Genomic DNA, 21,953 nt, shown 5'->3' with positions numbered 1-21,953 from the left:
TCTCTTCAAAGCTAATATTAACAGACATGAAACCACCATAATCCCTTAGGTTTTCAAGCCAATATCACAAAACCAGCTTTACCGTATACAAATTGTAATCAACAAAAAGCTTGTAGCTTGACAAGGCATTCGAGAACTACTTTTTTGACTCATTTTACCATACTATCATTAAAATATCCTAGTGCATACATAAGATCTCAACCATGCAACCAATCAATGTGGAACATCACACCTTTTTCCACAAAATTGCATGTGGAAAAAGAAATAATACCCTATTCATTTGAGTCTACAAACTCAACCTTCTCTTCAAAGCTAATATTAACAGACATGAAACCACCATAATCCCTTAGGTTTTCAAGCCAATATCACAAAACCAGCTTTACCGTATACAAATTGTAATCAATTCCTGTCCATCAAACTATGACCAAATATGACCAAATATATGCACCTCGAGTAACTCCATGAAATGGATCGTTGAAGACAATGTTAGGAGTGCCCGCATGATATACAAGGTTGCAAAATGTCACATGCTTAATAATACTAACACCATTACACAGCTATTGATGCCTTGTCTGCATAACAGAATTTCATCATCTTGCCAATTGTTTCCAACATATTCCAATTTTTAAAATGTCCTACCTAGCCCACATAAATCCTCTTAGCCTATCATGCTAAAAGATCGTTACAAAACCACCACTGCATTGCATCCACAATACCTCCAATCCACTAACATATATTTGAAAATGCAATTCAACATTAGGTGCAATGGTGAGACACTTCCTGACATTTTCCAATTGTGTCATATTTGAAAATGTTATCAATCATCAAGTGCAATGATGCAACACTGGCATTTTCCGATTGTGTCCTATTAGTGCAATCTCATTTCCTCATCACGCCTAGCAATAGTTGTATTCCAAAAGATCCAACTTAGCAAAGCAAAAAAAACAATGTCGTCTGATGGAAGATCACAAGCCCAAAGAAATAAGGAACTGACATAATGCTTTGGGCAGTGCAACCTCACATTTCTGTACACTTTTCCTAGGTTCTGCATATTGCTTCAACCTCACATTTCTCTACACTTTTCCCCATCACCAAGGCCCATTCTCTTCCTAGGTTCCGCATCTTGTTTCAATGATAATTGTAATCAAGACCTAATGGCATAGCTAGTGGCGTGATGCCTTACCACCACCAACCACCACACGTGTGCAATCAAGACCTAATGGCATAGCTACTGGCGTGATACCAACCTTACCACCACCAACCACCACACGTGTGTGCATCCACACACATGCATGCACAAATATTGAACCAAAAAGATGGGCAAACACTACAGCAATAACAGATATTTTAACGTCCCTTGCTAGGTGGAATTGTCAGCTTTTGTACCGAAAATGCAAAACATTAGAGACACCAAAGCTAACGTTAAGCCTGTACAAGCAAGCCACAAAACAAAAGGCAATTACTGAATCTTCTGCGACTTCATCCAAGCCAAAATGTATGGAGATTTAACCAATTCAACCATGGCCTACACAGCAAACACACTACCCCAGTAAATGGTCTTATAAAAAGTGATTTGAGATCAACATGGGTTAAACCCTTGGCAAAGGCCACTAGAGCACTTCAGAGCCAACCCAAAGATGGAACCAACACACCATGGCAAGTGAAATGAACTTTCCAGTAAGCCCACACCCACAAGAAACGAATAAGGTAAAGTAAACCAAAGAAAATGTCGCGCAGTGGGGGGAGAAAAAGAGAGAATCTTGAGTTTAGAGTCCCCAGCAAACACTTCCCACAAGGGGCTTATGCAGCATATCTATACTTTCCAGTTACAAATCAAAATCTGAGAAGGAGAGAATTACATCTTTGCATTTCTCAAAATTGATGAACAATCGAACTCGACTTGGTGTAACATAGTAGTCAGACATTCAGCAGAAGTATTATTCCCCAAAGAAGCTTATAAACATTCATGCTCTCTTGAAGAGCAGATCCTTTACTAGGATCTCTCACAATCTTGCACGAATCAAACCAAAAATATATATCCTCTCCTATTTACCTCAGGAGGCAGCAGCAGCTCCATTTATTCAATAATTGCTGAAGCATGATATGGATCCATGCAAAGAGGAATTTTGAACTGAATCGAAAATACTTTCAGCTCTTAATGTGGCCTGCACTGTGAAAAAGAACCTTGGCAGAACAAGAAATCACTTAAATCTTTGAGCTACAGTTTCATACCGAGGAACACCGCCAACTGCACAAAGAATAATCAATGTCAATCTCCCTCATCCATCCCCTACAGCACACTCCCCCTCCTTCCCACCTGTCCCACACAACCTCTCCACTCCCCCAAAAATATAAATTTATATTCACCCCCTTTCACACGCTCCCTCTATATTCCCCTCTTTACAACACATTCAAACAATATCCAATGTTAGCAGTGCCACCAGCAATTATAGTCTGCTTAACTGAACCCATGACAGATCACATTTTCACTGCAGTACCACTATACATGGTCAAATCATCTCTCTGCTAAGCATTGTTATGTCAAATATGAGAAAAAAAAGATCATACCATCACCCCATGAGGCCATCGTTAAAGGTGTCTTAATGATCTTCTGTGCAATCTGTTGTATATCTGAAACAGTGAAGCTTTTTACTACATCAATGAAGTCCGCAACTGACTTCCTGCAAAAAGTGATACAAACGTGGAGTCTTGTTATCAATCATCTATATTCACAATTTAACCAGGTAAACATTTCATAATAAATTAGTCTGAAGTACAAGATCTAAGAGAAGTACAAACAATACAGCAGCAAATCAAGAACCAACAACAGATCTGTTAAGACTGTTGAGAGAAAATCCAAGGATACATGAAATCAATCATGTAACAAACTAGGAGGCAGTAATATGACCACATAGAAGCCTTTTACTGACCTTTGGTAAGCATGATAAAAGCTTAGATACTATCAGCAAGACTGACAGTTATCAATACATTAACAGAACACTCAATACCAGAAAGAGGCTTTAAATAGTTGACTGTGAGATAGCAAACCTCAGAGACATTAATAGTCGAATAAGTGATTTTTTTTTTTATTTTAACAGTATGAAACATAAAGATTCATTGTTGCCATTCACCTCACGCCATATGTCAAAATTTGTCTCCCAATGTCTTCAGTAACTACAACCTGAAAATTTGAGAAGAGTTAAAATCTGATGATAAACCTGCTTTTCTTCATAAACAAGGCATATGCTTAAAACCATACCCGAGACTCCAAGTTCATTAAAACAGAAGATATGGTTGAATTTTTGGCCCTTTCCAGTTCTGCCTCGGATACTGTTACACAAGCCAAAAAGACATTAACACGCAAAACACTCCATTAATGTTCCAGCATGCTAAGCTCTCTTTTGACCCAGAACTTATGATTCTATTAGAGAAAAATAGGACTTTTGTGCCTCTTCTCTTCCAAGATTACAAATCCATTAAACTCCTGTGCTTAGAAACTGATGATCTACCATTGTCAGGCAGAACATCTCATAGTTCTTCTCCTTTGGAAACCAATGGCAAAATACTAATGTGACCCATAATCATTCCCATGATCATAATGTAATAAACTCGTCACAGCATTTCGTACTGCATAGGCAGAATTCTCTTATGCTTGCTTACAATGTGACTCTCTACAACCTAAAGCTCACCTCCAGTATCTCATTCACATTATGTCTAGCAGTGTTATACTGTGCTAATCTTTCAGGAATACTGCCACATAAGATAGAACACATGTAGATGAATAGGCAGATCATTACCACAACCAGTTTCAATTATGCAGATAAGAATAAGAATCCACTGATCAACTACAAACACCAATATATGAGGACACATAACAGATCCACCATGGTAAAACACATCCATCATGGCATCCACCTGTACTGCAACTAAAGCAGGTATTCTGCAGCAGAACTACAGCAGAATAGAAAAAGGGAACAGGTTTCCAACACTGCCTTGAGCCAGGATAGCATATGCTCCTTTTTAAGCTCAAAACTAGCTAATGAAGTAATTTGAAGAACGGAGAACAATAAAAATCAGGGGCTAAGATGAGCATAATAAGACTGATATAATTGAGTCAGTTTGCATTTTCCCAGGCGTGGTAACTACTCCTGAGCATTATAAAACTCCTTTAGTCGAATCAGTTTACCTTTTCCAGGTGTAGCAACTGTCAACAACTCTACACATGCAATGTCAACCATCTTTGGAACAAAAGGTACATCCTGTAACAAGTTCCCAAGCAGCACAAAGGTATTCAGTATGGTAGACTTCAATTTAAAATATTCATTTGAAGAGCATTCACACTAAATGTATAATGAGAGATCTTAAGCACATAATTACTAAGGAAAATCTAAACACAACTAGTACAAGAGCCATGAAGAAATAAAACAAGAGTGATTTTAAGTTTAATGTTTCCGCAATCTGTACCAACCACCTGTGAGCTGTCACAATACTACACAGTTCTTATGATGCCTGTGCCAACTTTGGTGTCACTTCTTCTGTTGCACAGACACACAAAAGCCTACACTGAGGATCTGCAGAAACCAGACCAGTAAGGTATTACCAAGTTCCCTAACATATTGACCCTTCTGCACATGCCATCAGGTGCTTTGGCATTTCTTACACTTTGCCATCTTTCCTTTCGCAGGAAATCAGTGAGAAAGAATGCAAAGAACCTCAAAGCTTACTAGTGACCAAAACTATATAGGATGAGTGGAAAATGTGTCACAGTCGTAACAAATCTTTTGGAGGATCCTAGGATATAATAGCACCAGTTCCAACTGCAACATCAGCCTCGACATTCTGATACACATTGTCGAATTTTAAGTTTAGGGTCTCCATTAACCCATCATTACTCTCTTTAAATCAGCTCCCAAAGCACATTAATGCTTAATTATTATCATTTAATTTAATGGAATACATTAAATGGCTTACTTTTGGCAGTAGATCAAGTGCACCCCAAATCTGGAGCCTATGTGAGTGTATCTCTCATCTATCATTCCACCATCAGCCCTCTCCACACCCACAGCTGTCTACACCCCTCTCCCCATGGATACCTCAGATTGTGGTGCTTCCCGAATTGTTGCCTCAGTCGTCCACGCAGTCCTATAGCCTTGTGACCTGATTCCAAGAGCCTCCATTGCATCTTCAGCATCAGAGACACATCATCCAGCTGTCCACCATCATTCCTTAGTCAAACAACCAGTTTCCACACCCTTACCAGGCTGCATTTAATAGCAACATGGAACGGGAAACGGAAACAAGGAACGCCATGCATGGAACAGGGAATTGGAACGGGGAACAGGGAAAAGATGACGTACCAGCGAGACAGTAGGGTTGGCGGGTAGAAACACGGAGTGAACTCGGCAAACATGGAGAAGAGAAGGGAAGAGGGAAGAAACTCTGATGAATGGAACGATGAAGATTTGAATCATGAAGTGACTGTGATACAAGGGACCAAGGGTGCCGTAGCACAAGGAAGATGATGAAGACAGCCACAAACCACGAACTGCAATGTCCTCTTGAAGGGGTGTGAGGTAGTGGAGAGGCTGGAGAGAAGAGGTGACGGACTGAATGAATCAGCCATAAGGAATGAATGAGAGAGTGGCCTATAAATAGGCATAGTCAGTCTAGGATGGCGCCCCTTTTTGGGGCTGCAAACCCTAAACGCACACCACACCCTAAAAGCAAAACGCAGAAACACAAAAACACAAACTACGAGTGAAGAGTGAAGGGTTTCTCAACCACCCCTCTCAGGCCCAAAAAGGGGAAGAAGTGAAGAGTGAGGTGGAGATACACATGCTACATTCTGAAGAATGCTCATGTAGCAGGTGCCACTTGGACAGTGTCCCTCGTGGGGAAATTGTTCACTGGCCCAAGCGCCCTAGTACAAAGATGATGAAAACATGCAATGCATAGGAGAAATGTCAGACTTTGTGCGGTGCCAAGAACCATAAGGATATGCCCGTACTTGATCTCGGGAGGTGGCTCCATACTGACCAAGGGACGAAGGCAAGAAGAAGAGGAGGAAGAAGATGTAGAGGTGCCCTAAGACCCAAGATTTCCACCAGAAAGTGAACCTGCAGTAAAGAATAGTAGACAGAGTGAACTGAAGAACCCGAAACTCAACCTTAGGAGAGAAGCCACTAGCTCCGTGCATCCATGCTGGAAGAAATACGAAGGCCTTGTCACCAAGTAGCGGCTGAACCTCCGAGGTCTCAATCTAGGTGGTACCTAAAGATCTTGGGTATCAGTAGAAGAGATGACTGGTCCACCCTAAGAAAGTAGAGGATGGGTGAAGATTTTCATGTGGAGTAGGTTCCCCCTCTAAAGGTGGGAGGTGGAGGGGCCCCTCTGAAGTCGAAGAAAAAATAGATGCCCCCTCTAAGGGCAAAGAAATAACATTCCCCTCTGAATCCCCCTCTGAAGTAGATAGGAAATCCAAAAACTCATGGATCACGGACTCCGAAATGTTTGATGACGAAGGAAGTGCTGCCGATCGTGCCGAAGAAGGTATTTGGGGTGCCAAAGAGCGCCCAAAGGTAGCCTCTCAAACCTGAGTAGTTGAGGGTGGGGAAAGGTGGGGCTCAGAATGAGTAAAAGGTGGGCAACAGTTGTTGTCTCTCAGTAGAGCAGACTGGATAGCCGAAGAAGAGGAAAGAGTCGAGCAACCACTGTCTCTCGAAGGAGTAGACTGACGAGACGGTATCAAACAATCACTGTCTCTCAATGGAGTGGACTGCAAATCCGAAGGTCGTGGAAGCCACTGTACCAGAAAATAAGTGGGAAAAGACTGCCGCTGGCATTGCAATGATCTCCAAGAGGTCGTAGAGCCAATGGATCCTCCATGTGCTCGAAAGGACTTAGTGCGCATCAGATAAGTCTTATTGCCTTGAGCATAGTACTCTAATAGTCGATGCAGAACAATATTTGTGGCCCAGAAAGGAGAGGTAGCACAAGGAGTGCTTGGTGGAAGACGCATATACTCCGAGGGGATGGGGAGAAAAGGTCAAAGTCGGCAAGCATTGGTGGTGTGTCCGATGATGCCACAATAGAAGCACCCAATAGTTTGGTCATCTATTGGTAAAGAAGCCATGGATACCAGTGTGCCTTGCTGAAGAAGGAAGAGGTCAGCCACCATGAACCACGAACCGCAATGTCCGGCTCAAGGGGTGTGAGGACAGTGTGAAGCACGAACCGCAATGTCCGCCTCAAGGGATGGGAGGGTAGTGGAAGGGCTGGAAGTGAGTTGCCAGTGGGAGGAGGATGTGACCAACAGTAAGAGGTTGCAACCAATAGAAAAACGCAGGTGAGGAGAGAAAAAGACTAAAAACGCAAGCAAGACAGCCTGTAGGAGAGAAAGACTAAAAACGCAGGCAGGACAGCCTACAAGAGAGAAAGACTAAAAACGCAGAAAATGCAGGAAGCAAGAGAGAGAAAGACTAAAAACTCAAGCAACAGGACTATGATGACATGGTAGGTTGTACGACAGATCTGCACAAGAACAACAATCACCTGGCTGAAATCAACTCCAAACTGCGTGAAGGCGCCAACTGATGGAAACAGGAATGGACAGCTTCGACTGAGATGTCCTCCGCAAACGGGGTGTGGGCAGCAAGTTGAAACACTTGAAATCTGTTTCTGAATGGAGAGTGATCAGTAACAGTCGCTCTGCTTACAGCTGCAAACTGCGGGTGGAAGGCTGAAAACAGGCGCCAGACTGTAGATGATAGCAAGGGACAGTTGAGAATGTGATGTCCTCTATGAAAGGGGTGTGGGCAGCAAGCTGAAAACACCTGAAACCTGCAAAAACGAGATGTTGATGTAGTGGAAGAAGAAGAGAAGTTGATGTAGTGGAAGAAGAAGAGAAGTGGATGCCGAACCCGCCACCGGTCTTTGCCTTCTCTGGAGTGGAGGATCTTTGCCGCTGTTTGAGCAAATCCAGCTCTGATACCATGTCAAAAGACGACGTACCAATGAGACAGTAGGGTTGGCAGGGAGGAACACGGAGTGAACTCGGTAAATATAGAGAAGAGAAGGGAAGAGAGAAAAAACTTTGATGAATGGAACGATGAAGATCTGAATCATGAAGTGAATGTGATACAAGGGACCAAGGGTGCCGTAGCATAAGGAAGATGATGAACACAGCCACGAACCACGAACCGCAATGTCCTCCTGAAGGGGTGTGAGGGTAGTGGAGAGGCTGGAGAGAAGAGGTGACGGACTAAATGAATCAGCCGTAAGGAATGAATGAGAGAGTGGCCTATAAATAGGCATAGTCAGTCTAGGATGGCGCCCCTTTTTTAGGCTGCAAACCCTAAATACAAAATGCAAAAACGCAACATGCGGGTGAAGAGTGAAGGGTTTCTCAACAGGGGGACCAAAACTGGTCATTCCAAGTTGCTATGCTGCATTTTCATCTTCTGATCCACCTGTTCAGGATCATGCAACAGCTGTCGCCATCATTCTCAGGTGTGCTTGCTGCTGTTCAGGCCCAACCAGTGTCCACAGACACTGCAACTGTCGCCTACTGTCTCCAACCGTGTGTTTGCTGTCAGAGGTCACATACATGGTACACCATGCTGCAATCTACATTTTCATGCCAGGCAGGTGGCTGCCTTGCTGCCACCCAGTCTCCTCGTGCTTATCAAACCAGTTAACACCATCACCACTAGCCAGATCAGCATTTTCTACATTCTGGGCTGACACAATGCTGCCCACCTTCACTCAAACATCATCAAAGAATACCGCTGCATTTCGAGATCCATTCAGAGAATGACACAGTCTCACAGCTGTGTTGAGTGTCTCCAACTCCTCTTCCAGCTTACTTCATTCCCAGTCCACATGACATGTAGGTTTGAGGCCCATTGTCTCATACCCTAGCATGGAGTTTGATTCATACGTTCATACATTTGTCACTCTAAGTTCCCTTCATCTTGAGTTCTACTATTCAATGTGTTTGTCATAAACTTTTGAGTTCTTTATCTCTATTCAAGCATTTCTTTACATACATCAAATTGACAGGTGCATCTGTACAGGATCATCTCTTCCCTCATAAGTGCAAGACAGCATGCGGATTTCTCATGTTTTGTGACAGTCAGCCCTACAAATCCACCCTTGCACGTATGTAGATGAGACCAGACTGAGACGAGCATTGAGAACACCGACCAGTTTTAATTGTGCAGAATAGTTTGTGGAGTCTTTTGCCAATCTACATCATCTTTGAGCAGATTGACAATCGAATGTTACAGTAGCTATCTTTATGGCTTTTCTCAGTTTTGAAAAGGCGACATTGCTAATAATGAAGTGTGAGGATATACTAGGGTTTGCAAAGAAAACAGTGTACAAACACGACTAACAAAATGAGCTCAAACAAAACACAGACAAAGAAGATAAAGATAGATGAAGAATAAAGACTGAATGAATGATGAAAGAGTGAGGTACAGATACAGTTATGTGCTGAAGGAGCATAGCTCTCCAACTGTCACCAGAATGTGAAATGCAAAGAACCTTTTAACATTTTCATCAAACTTCACCTAAGATTTTCAATTAAAAATGCTCTAATTCTAATATCCCTCGCTTTGGCATGCTGATGTCTAACATTCTTTTTTCATGGAAACACAATATCAAAACTCAGAAGCAATTAATTTTAGAAGGAACTCCAACTTCTGGAAACTGGCACTAGAGTTTCATCTTACTGAAGAACCATGGATTCCAAAAATCCCTGTGTCGTTGTAGATGCTGTTGAATGCAGTGAATGACTGGACTTCTGCATGTTGATTTAAGACACGTGTATCTGAAAAGAGAGAAATAAAGCCATCAGCCAGATGAAAGAACAAAACCAAGCAAAAGAGGAAAAAGCACAAAGTTTTCTTGACAAACCACTGTTCACTATATCATAGATGTACAAAGGGAGTGAATTTGAGGAAAGAGCACAAACGCAAAAGAGAAACCAGGAGCACAGACAACTTACAAAGGCGTGAATACATCCCTTTGCCAGGTCCTCCAGCAGAAAATGAACCACCCCCACCAAGCAAAGTCTGCAAAGACAACCTTCGCATTTCTTACATTTAAAGCTCATGACTACTTATAGGTCTCAACTATACTAGCAATCTCCGTATTGGTAAGAATAAGCACCCAAAAAAATCGAATCTTATAGCATACAAAGCCATAATTTAATAGCATACAAAAATAAAGGCTACCAGCCTCACTACCTGTAGCACTGTAACAGCAATTGAATCCCTCTCATTCTTCCAGCCACCTGGGACTTCAAAGGCAAGGGCAACATGTGTTTTCTGGCCATGAACAAAGGAGAGATGTAAGCATCAATGATGAGACAATCTCATTGAAAATCAAGACACACTAAAACATTCACATATGGATGTTGAGGATATTACAGGTGTGTCTGCAGATCCTCGCCAATCTCCACCCACATACAGTGAGAATGGTGTCTCAGGGTCTGCCACATGCGGCAAGTCATCAAGCAATGGCTCGGCTACAGAAAGCAGGTCATCATGGTCCACTCCTGAAGCTGCCAACACCATCCTTGGGGCAGTGTAATTAGCCTGAGTTCAAACAACAAAATTCTTTTGTCAGAGTATGTCAAAACATCTGAAGCACCAGTTACAGGATGAACTTTCTAAGAGATGTTTATATTTAGAATTGCACAATCGCAACAGCCAAAGCTGATCCTTCCATTCAAAGCAATGAGCTCACAGTGAAGAAAGTGACTTGTTCACACAAAACAATCAGCTGCTTCACACAATCACAAGAATCAGCCTTTCCAGGCCTGATTTGTTGAAACATCAACCAAAAATGCCAGGACCTGGAGAGCATTCGAATGTTGAAGAAATAATTGTAAAACAGCTCTCATGAAAAGCATTCATTCAATGGATGGGACGAAGTCAAAATGGAATCATCAAGAGAAACATTACAGAATGGAAATTGTCAAGCAAGAAAAAGACTAAAGAATGGACAGACCAAAATCAGGTATTAAATATTATAGGCTACCACATCCTCTTTTCCCTCACTAAATGCAAGTCATAAGATCTCAGAAATTCCATTAGATATTGCTTCTTCCCCAGCTTTTGGGCCCAGGAATTAATCCAACTTGCCGCACACTCTCAGCCCCAATTGCTTCTTTCTTTCCTATAATTAATTTCATAGGGCCTCCAGCTTCCACAGCTAAGTCCTGGGAAATTGCTATCAAACCAAATCGAAGAGCGCACCAGATCTTCACCACATCTGATACATGTAAAATATTGCATCTCGATCCTCAAGTAATCACACTTTCAGGTTTCAGATAAGGATTGTTTTCTCAACTAATTATTCTCATTGTGAGTAGCATCTTCAGAGTTAAACCTCTTTTTTCCCTCAAAGATAAAACATTGAGAAGATTTGGAATCATAGGATGACCTTAAGGTCAAGTTTGCTGAGTATCCAAGATCAACCCTGAGTTGATCTTGGGCAGGTGAAGCAGCAACAGCTTGCTATAATACATCTGTTTCTGCATTTACAGCAGGCACAGATCCCAATGCAAGTAGCAAAAAACCCTCAAAGACATTACCAATCTCATAGGTAGCTGGCATTTCAAACTGACCTTGAGAATAGGATGCATTTTCAGCAAAAATGACATCTCTGCTGGAAAAAATCTTTGGAGTGCAAGGATCGTACAAATGATAGCCTTTGCTCTCCGAACTATATCCAACAAAAATACATTTAAGTGTTTTATTCTCTAGCTTCCCATGATGCTTTTTAGGCACATGAGCATATGCTATACATCCAAACACATAGAAGTAATCAACCTTCGGTTTCCTATCACGCCAAGCCTCATAAGGAGTGATTGTCTTAAGTGCCTTAGTTGAAGCACAATTAAGCACATGATTTGCACATTAAAGGCCTCAAGTCAAAACTTATGTGGCAGCCCTTATCTTTTCAGCATACATCTGGTCATCTCCATGAGTCCACGATTCTTTCTTTCAACCACTCCATTCTATTGAGGTTTCATCCCCACAATGGCCTATTGTGTAACGCCATACTCAAGCAAGAATGTCTCAAATGCACGAAATATATTCTCCCCCCCTCAATCCATGTGTAGGGTCTACGCCTTCAAACCTGTTTCTACACCTTCAAACATGTTTCTACTTCCAATTTTGCAACCAAATGTTTGAAGTGCATACATACATATGAGTTTGCCTTGAGACTATTCACCCATGTGTAACGAGAATAGTTGTCTATAAAAGTGACAAAATACAAATGGCCATTGAGTGCTCTAGTCCACATAGGACCACACACATCAAATTGTATGAGTTGCATTTTCCAAACATGCACTGCACCATCCTTCTTGAAAGCAAAGTGATGCATTTTGCCGAGTATACACCCCTCACATGATGGGGAGGTGGAGTACTGACTAGAGGCAACGCATCCACCATCCAACAACACTGAAGTTTCATTAGGCTACCAATGCTCAAACCATAGCAAGCATGCCAAAGCTCCGCAATTTACATAGTGGGAGTAAGTGTACTAATTGTCAGAGCATGATGATAATTTTTTCTCATAAGTATCCAACAAAAAGAGATATTTGTACAAAATACCTGACAATTGAAGAGCATAATCAAGCTCTCTATCTCTGACAATGCATTTGTCATCTTCACAGATGACCTAACCTAAAAGCCTTGCTTATTGAAAGCTGAACTAAAAGAAGGTTTTTAGTAATCCCAAGCACAAATAATACATCAATAAGCTGAAAATCAGATCCATCACAATTGTACCAATGCCACAAACATCATAGCTAGAGCTGTTCACACAAGAAACTCTTTTACAAAATACCTAACAATTGAAGAGCATAATCAAGCTCTCTATCTCTGACAATGCATTTGTCATCTTCACAGATGACCTAAAAGCCTTGCTTATTGAAAGCTGAACTGAAAGAAGGTTTTTAGTAATCCCAAGCACAAATAATACATCAATAAGCTGAAAATCAGATCCATCACAATTGCACCAATGCCACAAACATCATAGCTAGAGCTGTTCACACAAGAAACTCTTTTCCCCGCAAGGGCTAATTACATGGATGTGAACAAACACTTCCCAGAAGTGATGCCCCACTATCAAAATACTATGTATGTTTTCTTTCAATAGCATAAAATGCTGAATCAGCCATTGACATGTCATAACTGCAAGTTAGAAATGCACAATTCTCCTCAACCAAGTTGGCTATAGCATCACCATCCAAAGATTGTGTTGCGTGGCTGATGTTTTGTGGACAACCAAGCTGGAGACTTTCTTTTTCTCCTTTGCTAACCTCTTTCTACATTCATCTACGTATTGGCCGGGCTTTTTGCAACAATAGCATTTACCCTTCTTTTTCCCTTTGTCTGAGTCTTGGGCAGCCTTGCCAAATGGTTGTCCCACATCAGCCTTAGGCTAATTTTTCACATGTTTGCCTTTGCCTTTGCGTTTATAACTAGAGAGCATAGCTACATCACCTAATCTCATAGCCACATTCTTCCAAGTCTATTCCTCCTACAACAAGAGGCCCGTTAACGCCACGAATATGAGGGGTGGTTGTGCCCCCCTCAAAGACAAATTCAATTAAGTATGAAAACCAAGATAAAACTCCCGAAGAGAGTTCAATGTGATGTTTACCATTTCCTTCATCGAATATCACCTCATCAATATTCATTAGCTACGCTCTCAAATCCTGAATGTAAAGTGATTTGTCATACCATCACACTCATCCATGTCTGCATTTGTCGATTCTCATCTCGAGTAAGACATTCTTGCCTCACTTCTAGTTGCAAACATCTATTGAATATTCCATGTTGCCTTCACGGTCTTACAAGACTAAATATGAGGCATTATTACTCTCTTGATTTATAGAGCAACTAAAGACAAGGCCTATGCATCTTTGAAGTCCCATTTTGAAACTGTGTTCTCATGTAGGAGGAATGTGGGAAGCAATAGGGGTAGCTTGCTATCTTCCAACCCCTCTTTGAGGCATTTGAGGAGTAAATCCTCCTGGTCTAGTCGGATCACCGATCACAAAATCCCAAAGACCCTTGGCAACCAGCAAATTGTGCACCATGAAACTCCACAAGGAGTAATTGGTGCCATCCAATTTGTCCTCTCAAGCAAGGACACCCAAAATGTTGCTATGATCATTGTGGCCTTGTTGAGCTATTGCTACAATAAAATGCACAAATTGCAACCAAACACTTCTAAGCTAAAGTACAAAGTGGACTCACACGAGTATTGAAATCCCAATAAGAAGTAGATTATGCAATCACAAAACTATACAAAGCTGTCTCCAAGCAAAATTTGCCTTAAATGCCTCGAAAAGCATGCCAATATTGCTCAAAACAGCAATACAATGTTGTACCTTGGAATCAATGCCCAAAAAGTCAATTTCACCAATTTTCATACCAAATCTATATCAAAAGCAAATGAATGTTATACCTCCACCTATTTGACCATCAAGCAAGATATATAAGCTGCCAGATCGGTAGAAAGCCTATGTTGACCTAGGGAGAAAAGAGTCAATCTTCCAAGAAGGGGACAAAGTTTTTATCCGTGTAAGCCCAAAGAGAAGTTCTTTATCCTTGGGAAAATTCAAGAAGCTTAAGTCCAAGATACTGTGGACCTTACAAAGTCATAAAGGCTCTTGGACCTAATGCTTATGAGCTACAACTTCCTCAAACCCTAAAAGTTCATGATGTATTCCATGTAAGTCTCTTGACCTATGTACCTAATCTTGATCATATTCCTGATTATCAATAAGTTGTAATGCGAAGCCAAGGTTTACTTAAACTTCAACCTGATAGAATCTTGGATGTAAAAGAAATAATCCTTAAGAATAGGACCCTTAGAGAATATCGCATCCAATGGAAGGATTATCCTGAAGAGGATGCCACTTGGATCGATGAGGTAACCCTTATGAAAGAATACCCCCAGTTTCTCTCAAGATAAGGACATCTCGATTTCTCTAAGGAGGGAAGAATGTAATGTCCCCATTACTTAGTTTATTTTAATGTGCGTATACATTTCAAAGAAAATTGATTCATGTCACACATTTATTATTATTTTTTTAAATACTAGCTCTAATTATGAAACTGACTCTCATTATGAAAATAATTAATGAGGTATTATATGTCAATTCATGAAAGAAAGACTTGGGAGACTGATAGATGAAGGAGAGACTGATCCAATGATAGATGACGGAGAGTCATAAAAACTCAAAACGATGAAAGCACGAGTATCCCCTAAATTTACCTTAATGTGACATTAAATATCACTTTTAATGTCACATTCCACATTTATGACCTTAATGTGTCATTAAATATCACTTTTAATGTCACATTAATGTCACATTTCCTTCCCCTTAAGAATCGGTTTCGTCCTCGAAAACGATACTTGGAAGGTCTAACTGTAAATCGGGAAACCTTTTCTTTAAAGTACTTACTCGCTCCCATGTTGAGCTTTCTTCTGAACAATCTTTCCACTTAACCAAACATTCTTGATAAATAGTATTCCTCGTTCGCCTATTACGAACATTTAATATTTTTTCTAGTTCATGTGGATTAGATTGGTCATAGAATAACTCCTCAATATCATCATTTAAGATTATATTATCCAAATCACCCAGCTTCTTCCTTAATTTGCTTACATGAAAAACTGGATGTATTTTACTATCAGCAGGTAGTTGGAGCTTGTAAGCCAATTCTCCCACCCTTTTAAGTATTATGAAAGGACCACAATACCTTGGTGAAAGTTTTGGACAATGTCCCTTTTTCATAGTTTTAGTTTGTTCAGGCACCTTAAGATAGACCAATTCTCCTTCTTCAAAGGAGATGTCTCTTCGGTGAGGATCTGCATATGCTCTAGCTCGATTTTGAGCTTTTTTAATATTTTCTTGAGCAAATTTTAACATAGTATTCATATCCTCCAAAAAATCTTTAGCTGTCTGAACCTTTTCCTTATGCAGTCCTACTGCAAAAGGAGCTCGGGGCTGAAACCCATACATTAACATAAATGGACTATATCCAGTGGAAGAGTGCTTGGCACTGTTATATGCAAACTCTACTAACGGTAAATACTCTTCCCAATTAGTTTGCCTTTTACTTACATATGCCCTAAGCATATCTTCAAGAATTTGGTTAACCCTTTCAGTTTGCCCATCAGTTTGCGGGTGATCCGCCGTACTCATGCTAAGTTTAGTATCCAATTTCCTAAATACCGCACGCCAAAAATGGCTATCAAATTTTCTATCCCGATCAGAAACTATATTTGCCGGAAGGCCATACAATCGGTATATGTTCTCTACGAACAATCTAGCCAATTCTGGTGTTTTAACATCAGTTGAAGTTGGAATAAACCTAGCCATTTTGGTTAACCTATCCACAATTACCCACACAGAGTCGTGCCCCCTCTGTGTTCTAGGTAGAGCAACAATAAAGTCCATGGAGATACTCTCCCATTTTCCCGAAGGAATTTCTAATGGATGGATAAGTCCTCCCATTTTTAATTTTTCAGCTTTATTAACCTGGCATTTATTACATTTGACCACATAGTCAAGGACGTCCTTATTCATTCCAGGCCAATAGAACTGCCTTTTAATAAGACTATAAGTCTTATTAACTCCTGGATGTCCCGCACTAGGGGTATCATGACACTCAAAGAGTATCTGGCGCCTTATTTCTATATCTTTCGGGACACATACCCTACCCTTGTAGAGTAAATAACCATTATCAATGGTAAAATTCTTCCACTTGAATCCAGTTTGAGCAACCCCTGATGCTCCATTTCCTTGTTGAACATCCTCAGATATTCCTTCCTCAGTAGAAGCACTTTCATTTGGATCCCCATTTTTTATTGCTTCCCATATGTTGGAATATGCCGGATCAACCTGGCATTTCCCTTTTAAAGATTCAAGCAAATTGGAAGTGAACTGAGTAAAACTCAATTCATTAATGATGGGCATTCTGCTGAGTGCATCAACTACTATATTATACTTTCCCTTTCTATATCTTATCTCATAGTCGAACTCTTGGAGGAGTTCGGCCTATCTGGCTTTACGCCCGTGTAAATCTGGTTGATCATTAAGCCACTTAATGCTTTCATGATCCGATAAAATCAAAAGTTTGGCACCATACAAATAGTGTCTCCATTTCTTCATTGCATGTACTATTGCATACAGCTCCCTCTCATAAACAGAGTAGTTCTGTTTTGCACGATCTAATTTCTTGCTTTCAAAAGCAACTGGTCGACCTTCTTGTAATAAGACCGCGCCTATTGCCTTATCACTGGCATCAGCTTCAACCACAAATGGTTTATTGGGATCCACTATTAATAATACTGGAGCTGTAGCAATAGCTACCTTAAGTTTTTGAAAACTTCCATTTTGGTCTGTTCCCCAATTAAAACTTTTCCCTTTCTCTTTAAGTTGGTCTGTCATTGGAACAGCTATTTTGGCATAATCTCGAATGAATCTACGATAAAATCCAGATAAACCTAGGAAGATCTGCAGCTCTTCCAGGTTCCGTGGAGGTGGCCATTCAATAATTGCCCTTACTTTTTCTGGATCCATGTTGATTCCCTCTTTCGAGATAATATGCCTTAGATATTTGACCTCTTGTGCAAAGAATTCACATTTAGTTTTCTTTGCATAAAGGGAATGTGTTCTTAACAGTTGGAATACTAATTGTAAGTGTTCCAAATGTTTTTCTCTTGATTTACTAAAGATCAAGATATCATCCAAAAAGACTACTACAAAATGTCCTAGATAGGGCCGTAAAACACTATTCATCAGCTTCATAAAGGTAGCTGGTGCATTAGTGAGGCCAAAAGGCATCACCAAAAAATCATAATGCCCGTATCTAGTACGAAATGCCGTCTTGGAAACGTCTTGTGCCTTAATTCTTATTTGGTGATAGCCTGATCTTAAATCTATCTTTGTGAAGAATTTTGCCCCTTGCAATTGATCAAAAAGATCTTCCATTCTGGGCATAGGAAATTTATTCTTCACCGTTATTTTATTAAGTGCTCTATAGTCAACACAAAGTCGCATAGAACCATCTTTTTTCTTTACCAATAAAATTGGTGAAGCCCAAGGTGAATTACTAGGTTGAATAAATCCTTTATCCAGGTAATCCTTAATTTGTTTTTCAACTTCTTGATGCTGTGTTTCACTTAACCTATACGGTGGTTTTGAAATTGGGTATGTGTCCTTATTTATATCAATTGGGTGATTTATTTCACCCCTATCTGGTGGAAGGCCACTTGGTAAATCAGAAGGAAACACATCTTTAAAATCATCTAACAAACTGTTCAATTCATTATTAACATTCAATTCACAAACATAAGAAAATTGTTGCTTTATATTACAGAAAGTAAAAGTATTCTGTACAGGAAGAGACCATAGCATATATACCTCACAAACTTCCTTCTTTATCAGCTTCTGAACTTCAGTGGAACACAGCAAAGGATTATCAGATACTTCATGTTCACCTTGAATGACAAAAGTCTTACCATCCCTTTCAAATTCCAGTGTATTATGGTGATAGCTACGTTTTAAGGATGGTTCCAATCCCCATAGCCACTCGCTCCCTAGAGCAATATCAGCTCTTTCCATGTTCATTATTTGGAAATCAAGCTTATCTTTATATCCTTAAATCTCGATTTCCAAATTGGATACCATTGTATCCCATATTTTATTGTCTTGGCCTTGCATCATACGAACAACATATTGATGCTCACTGTTTTGTTGGGGAAGTTTCAATTTTTTGACAAGTGCATATTTTATAAAATTATATGTGGCAGAGTCATCAATCATGACTCTAACCCGTTTTCCAGCTATCAATCCATGTACTCTAAGTAAATCATGTGGCCCAAAAGTAGGCTGCCACAAAGAAGTTGACATACAACACTTATGTTGTACATCCATGTGCAAGACCTCTAAAGATTTATACTTTTCATGGCCCTTTAATTCTAAGGTCTGCACTACATGGATTTGTTTTTCTTTTCCCTTGCCCTTGTCCTTTCCTTTGTCTTCCCCCTTTTTCTTTTGAGGGCAATTCCAAGCAGCATGGTTAGGGGATAGGCAATTAAAACACAATTTTTCTTTTTTGGCCTTATCAAAGTCATCAGGACTTAACTTTGGCCTCATATATGGTTTCTTTTCAAAAGGTTGTTTTTTACCCTTGAAAAATGGCATTTTTCTTTTAAATTTGCCCACAAATTTTGAGGTTTCCAATTCCTTAGACTTGGGCTCCATATCAGTGAGACTAGTGAGTGTACCTGGACGCGTACTATCTTCATAAATTAATGCAAATTTAATTGCCTCTTCAAGCGTCTTAGGTAAACTCCGTTTTACTTCCTTTTTACAGGCTTTATCCAGTCCCCTAATGAATCCTCTTGTTTTTTGGAATTCATCAATTTCTTCCAGTTTGAGGATTATCTCATGATATTCCTCCAGGTATGTCAGTAGGGGTCTTCCCTTTTGTCTGACATAATCCCAATCTTCCCAATTTCTTTCCATTTCATTTTCAGGAAGAAATTCTTTTAAACAGACGGATTCAAATTGAGCCCAAGTTTCAGGTATTTTATTCGTCTCCTTTAAGGTTCGCCACCACTTATATGCTTTAGGCCCCAAAGTTAAACTAGCCTCCAGTGCTTGGAGATGTGGTGGGGTATTTTTCAATTTATGTAAATCTTCCCATTTTTGGAGGAAATTAAAGATTGTATCTTTATTCCTATCTTTTTCCTCCCCGTAAAATTGAGGTGGTTTCATATCCTTTAAAACCGGATTATCCCTCAATTTATGATAAGTTTGGGGTTCTTTAGGATCTCGCATAGTCACATCTAAATCTTTCGATGAAGATGGGACATCTGAGATTTCTATCTTATTTTTATCTTTTTCCAACAATAAAGTTAACTGAGATTTTATTTCAGTAAGTGTTTGAGTTAAAAATTCCATTTGAACCCCCTGAGTTTGCACACGAGCAGAAAGATCATCGAATTGCTCTCGCGTGGCAAAAAATTCTTCCCATTGTTCTTCTTGTATGTCTTGTTCATGGGGATCTACCATAGGTTGATCCCCGGAACTAGAACTTTCCATTACCCTTTCTTTCCCTTTTTCTGCCATTAATACACTGGAATTGGAAAGCAAAAATAAGAAATTTGCATACAAGATAAAGTACTTCCCTGATTTTTAATGGCAGGCTATGGCTTCAGTCGTGTATGATATTTTTCTGTCTGTCTCACAGCAATTGTCTCACGCACAGCAATCGTGACACATTTTGCCTCCGTTGAGCACCATCAGATCACGTTTTGCCTCACGGTTGATGCCTCACGACTGATGCAGCTGACGCCTCTTCATTTATTGACCAGAAACGGAATCGTGTCATCTCGCGCTGGTTCTGGTTCGTTGTGCAGGCGTTGACCAGAAACGAAATCGCCTTTTTGCCTTTCGCCAGTCGACGGACCAGAAACGAGTCCTTACGTCAGTCGTTTTTCCCAAAGAAATGTCACTTACGTGACGTGGCGCTTCTCTTCTCCCCTTTTATTTTCCTTCACGGCCCGTCGATTCTCACGCGACGGGACAGGGCGCTTCTGGCTTTCGTTTTTCTTCACGACCCGTTTTCTCACGCGACCCGTTTTCTTCAAATTCGTCACTGCCCTTCTGTTGAAGACCTTCAGGAATCCTCACGGCTCTGATACCAATGATAGATGAAGGAGAGACTGATCCAATGATAGATGACGGAGAGTCAGAAAAACTCAAAACGATGAAAGCACGAGTATCCTTCACCTCCCAACCACGCCTAGATGAGTGCTGGCCCTCTAGCCTGATCCCTTTGCCAGCCGTCAACTTCCTGGAGTCCTACTATTCCTGGACTCCCTTACTCTCTAGGCTTCCCTTAACCCCGTTCGGGCGCCCAAGAGCCCGGACGGTCATTCTCGTGCATGTTCCCCTAAATTTACCTTAATGTGACATTAAATATCACTTTTAATGTCACATTAATGTCACAGAGACCCTCCCAAGACTAGCTTATTAAAACTATGTTTGTAGTATAGAACAACAAAAAAAAAACTAGCCTAGTGGATAGTCACTTGGCAGTTAAGCGCACTTGCATAACGACATTGCCGAGATGGGTGACCTCCCGGAAAGATTTTCCTACAAGCTAATGAGAGCTTTTCGCGTGCAACCAGCGACGCCAACGAAGCCTTCGTAGCCCGGTGCCAAGTATGCCAAGGTGCTTGCCGATAGATTCGTACATTTTCATCTTCACGCTACAAAAATGGATCTCTCTCTCTGACGTCATCAATGATGTCGTCAAAAGCGCTAAAAGAAAGCATTCTCTCTTTGTCATCAATAATGTCATCGAAAAACACAAAAAAAGCAAGTGTCCTCTCTTCTACTCCTCCTTGCAAAACTGTAAATTGAGGGCTTGGGGATGACCAGAAGGAGCGACAAGAGTAATCTTGACGGAACGAGATGCTGATCTCTCTGGCGTCATCAATGATGTCATCAAAAGCGCTAAAAGAAAGTGTTCTCTTTGTCATCGATGATGTTATCAAAAAACGCAAAAAAAAAAGCAAGTGTTCTCTCTTCTACCCCCTTGCAAAACTATAAATTGAGGACTTGGGAATGACCAAAAGGAGTGACAAGAGCAATCTTAACCGGACGAGACGCTGATCAAGAAGGAGGAGACTCTATTCCACAAGGCGAAGAGACATAATTCCGTTCAACCCAAGGAAGGGGATACGTTGAAGGTCTCTCATCCTCTTCTACTCTAATTCGAGAAGAGAAGACACTAAAGAACTCTATCCTATTCTATCATACCTCTACTCTCGTCTCTATTCCATCTACTAGAGAGAGTGAAGTATTGCTCTCCCCTAGGTAAGAAGAATCATCCGCGAGG

At 40.6% G+C, this 21,953-nt stretch overlaps 1 protein-coding gene across 2 annotated transcripts in view; it reads right to left on the bottom strand.

Moving 5' to 3' along the window:
* Positions 1 to 1,741: 1,741 nt before the first annotated feature.
* Positions 1,742 to 21,953, bottom strand: part of LOC148020285 (mitochondrial-processing peptidase subunit alpha-like) — a 34,532-nt gene continuing 14,320 nt past the window's right edge. For both annotated transcript variants that reach the window (XM_087700615.1, XM_087700616.1), the window contains exons 5-13: positions 10,434 to 10,601; positions 10,251 to 10,331; positions 10,010 to 10,076; positions 9,735 to 9,832; positions 4,187 to 4,259; positions 3,260 to 3,330; positions 3,132 to 3,181; positions 2,569 to 2,681; positions 1,742 to 2,248 (exon numbers count right to left, since the gene is read on the bottom strand). In XM_087700615.1, coding sequence (XP_087556741.1) covers positions 2,202 to 2,248; positions 2,569 to 2,681; positions 3,132 to 3,181; positions 3,260 to 3,330; positions 4,187 to 4,259; positions 9,735 to 9,832; positions 10,010 to 10,076; positions 10,251 to 10,331; positions 10,434 to 10,601 — 768 coding nt within the window. In that variant the 3' untranslated portion in view covers positions 1,742 to 2,201. The remainder of the gene's footprint in view (positions 2,249 to 2,568; positions 2,682 to 3,131; positions 3,182 to 3,259; positions 3,331 to 4,186; positions 4,260 to 9,734; positions 9,833 to 10,009; positions 10,077 to 10,250; positions 10,332 to 10,433; positions 10,602 to 21,953) is intronic.

This window comes from Lygodium microphyllum, chromosome 19, assembly GCF_053477565.2.
Source record: "Lygodium microphyllum isolate KBCC chromosome 19, Lygodium_microphyllum_v1.1.10, whole genome shotgun sequence".
Classification (NCBI taxonomy): domain Eukaryota; kingdom Viridiplantae; phylum Streptophyta; class Polypodiopsida; order Schizaeales; family Lygodiaceae; genus Lygodium; species Lygodium microphyllum.
Note: the sequence above shows the minus strand (reverse complement) of the source record. Positions and strands in the feature narration are given on the sequence as shown.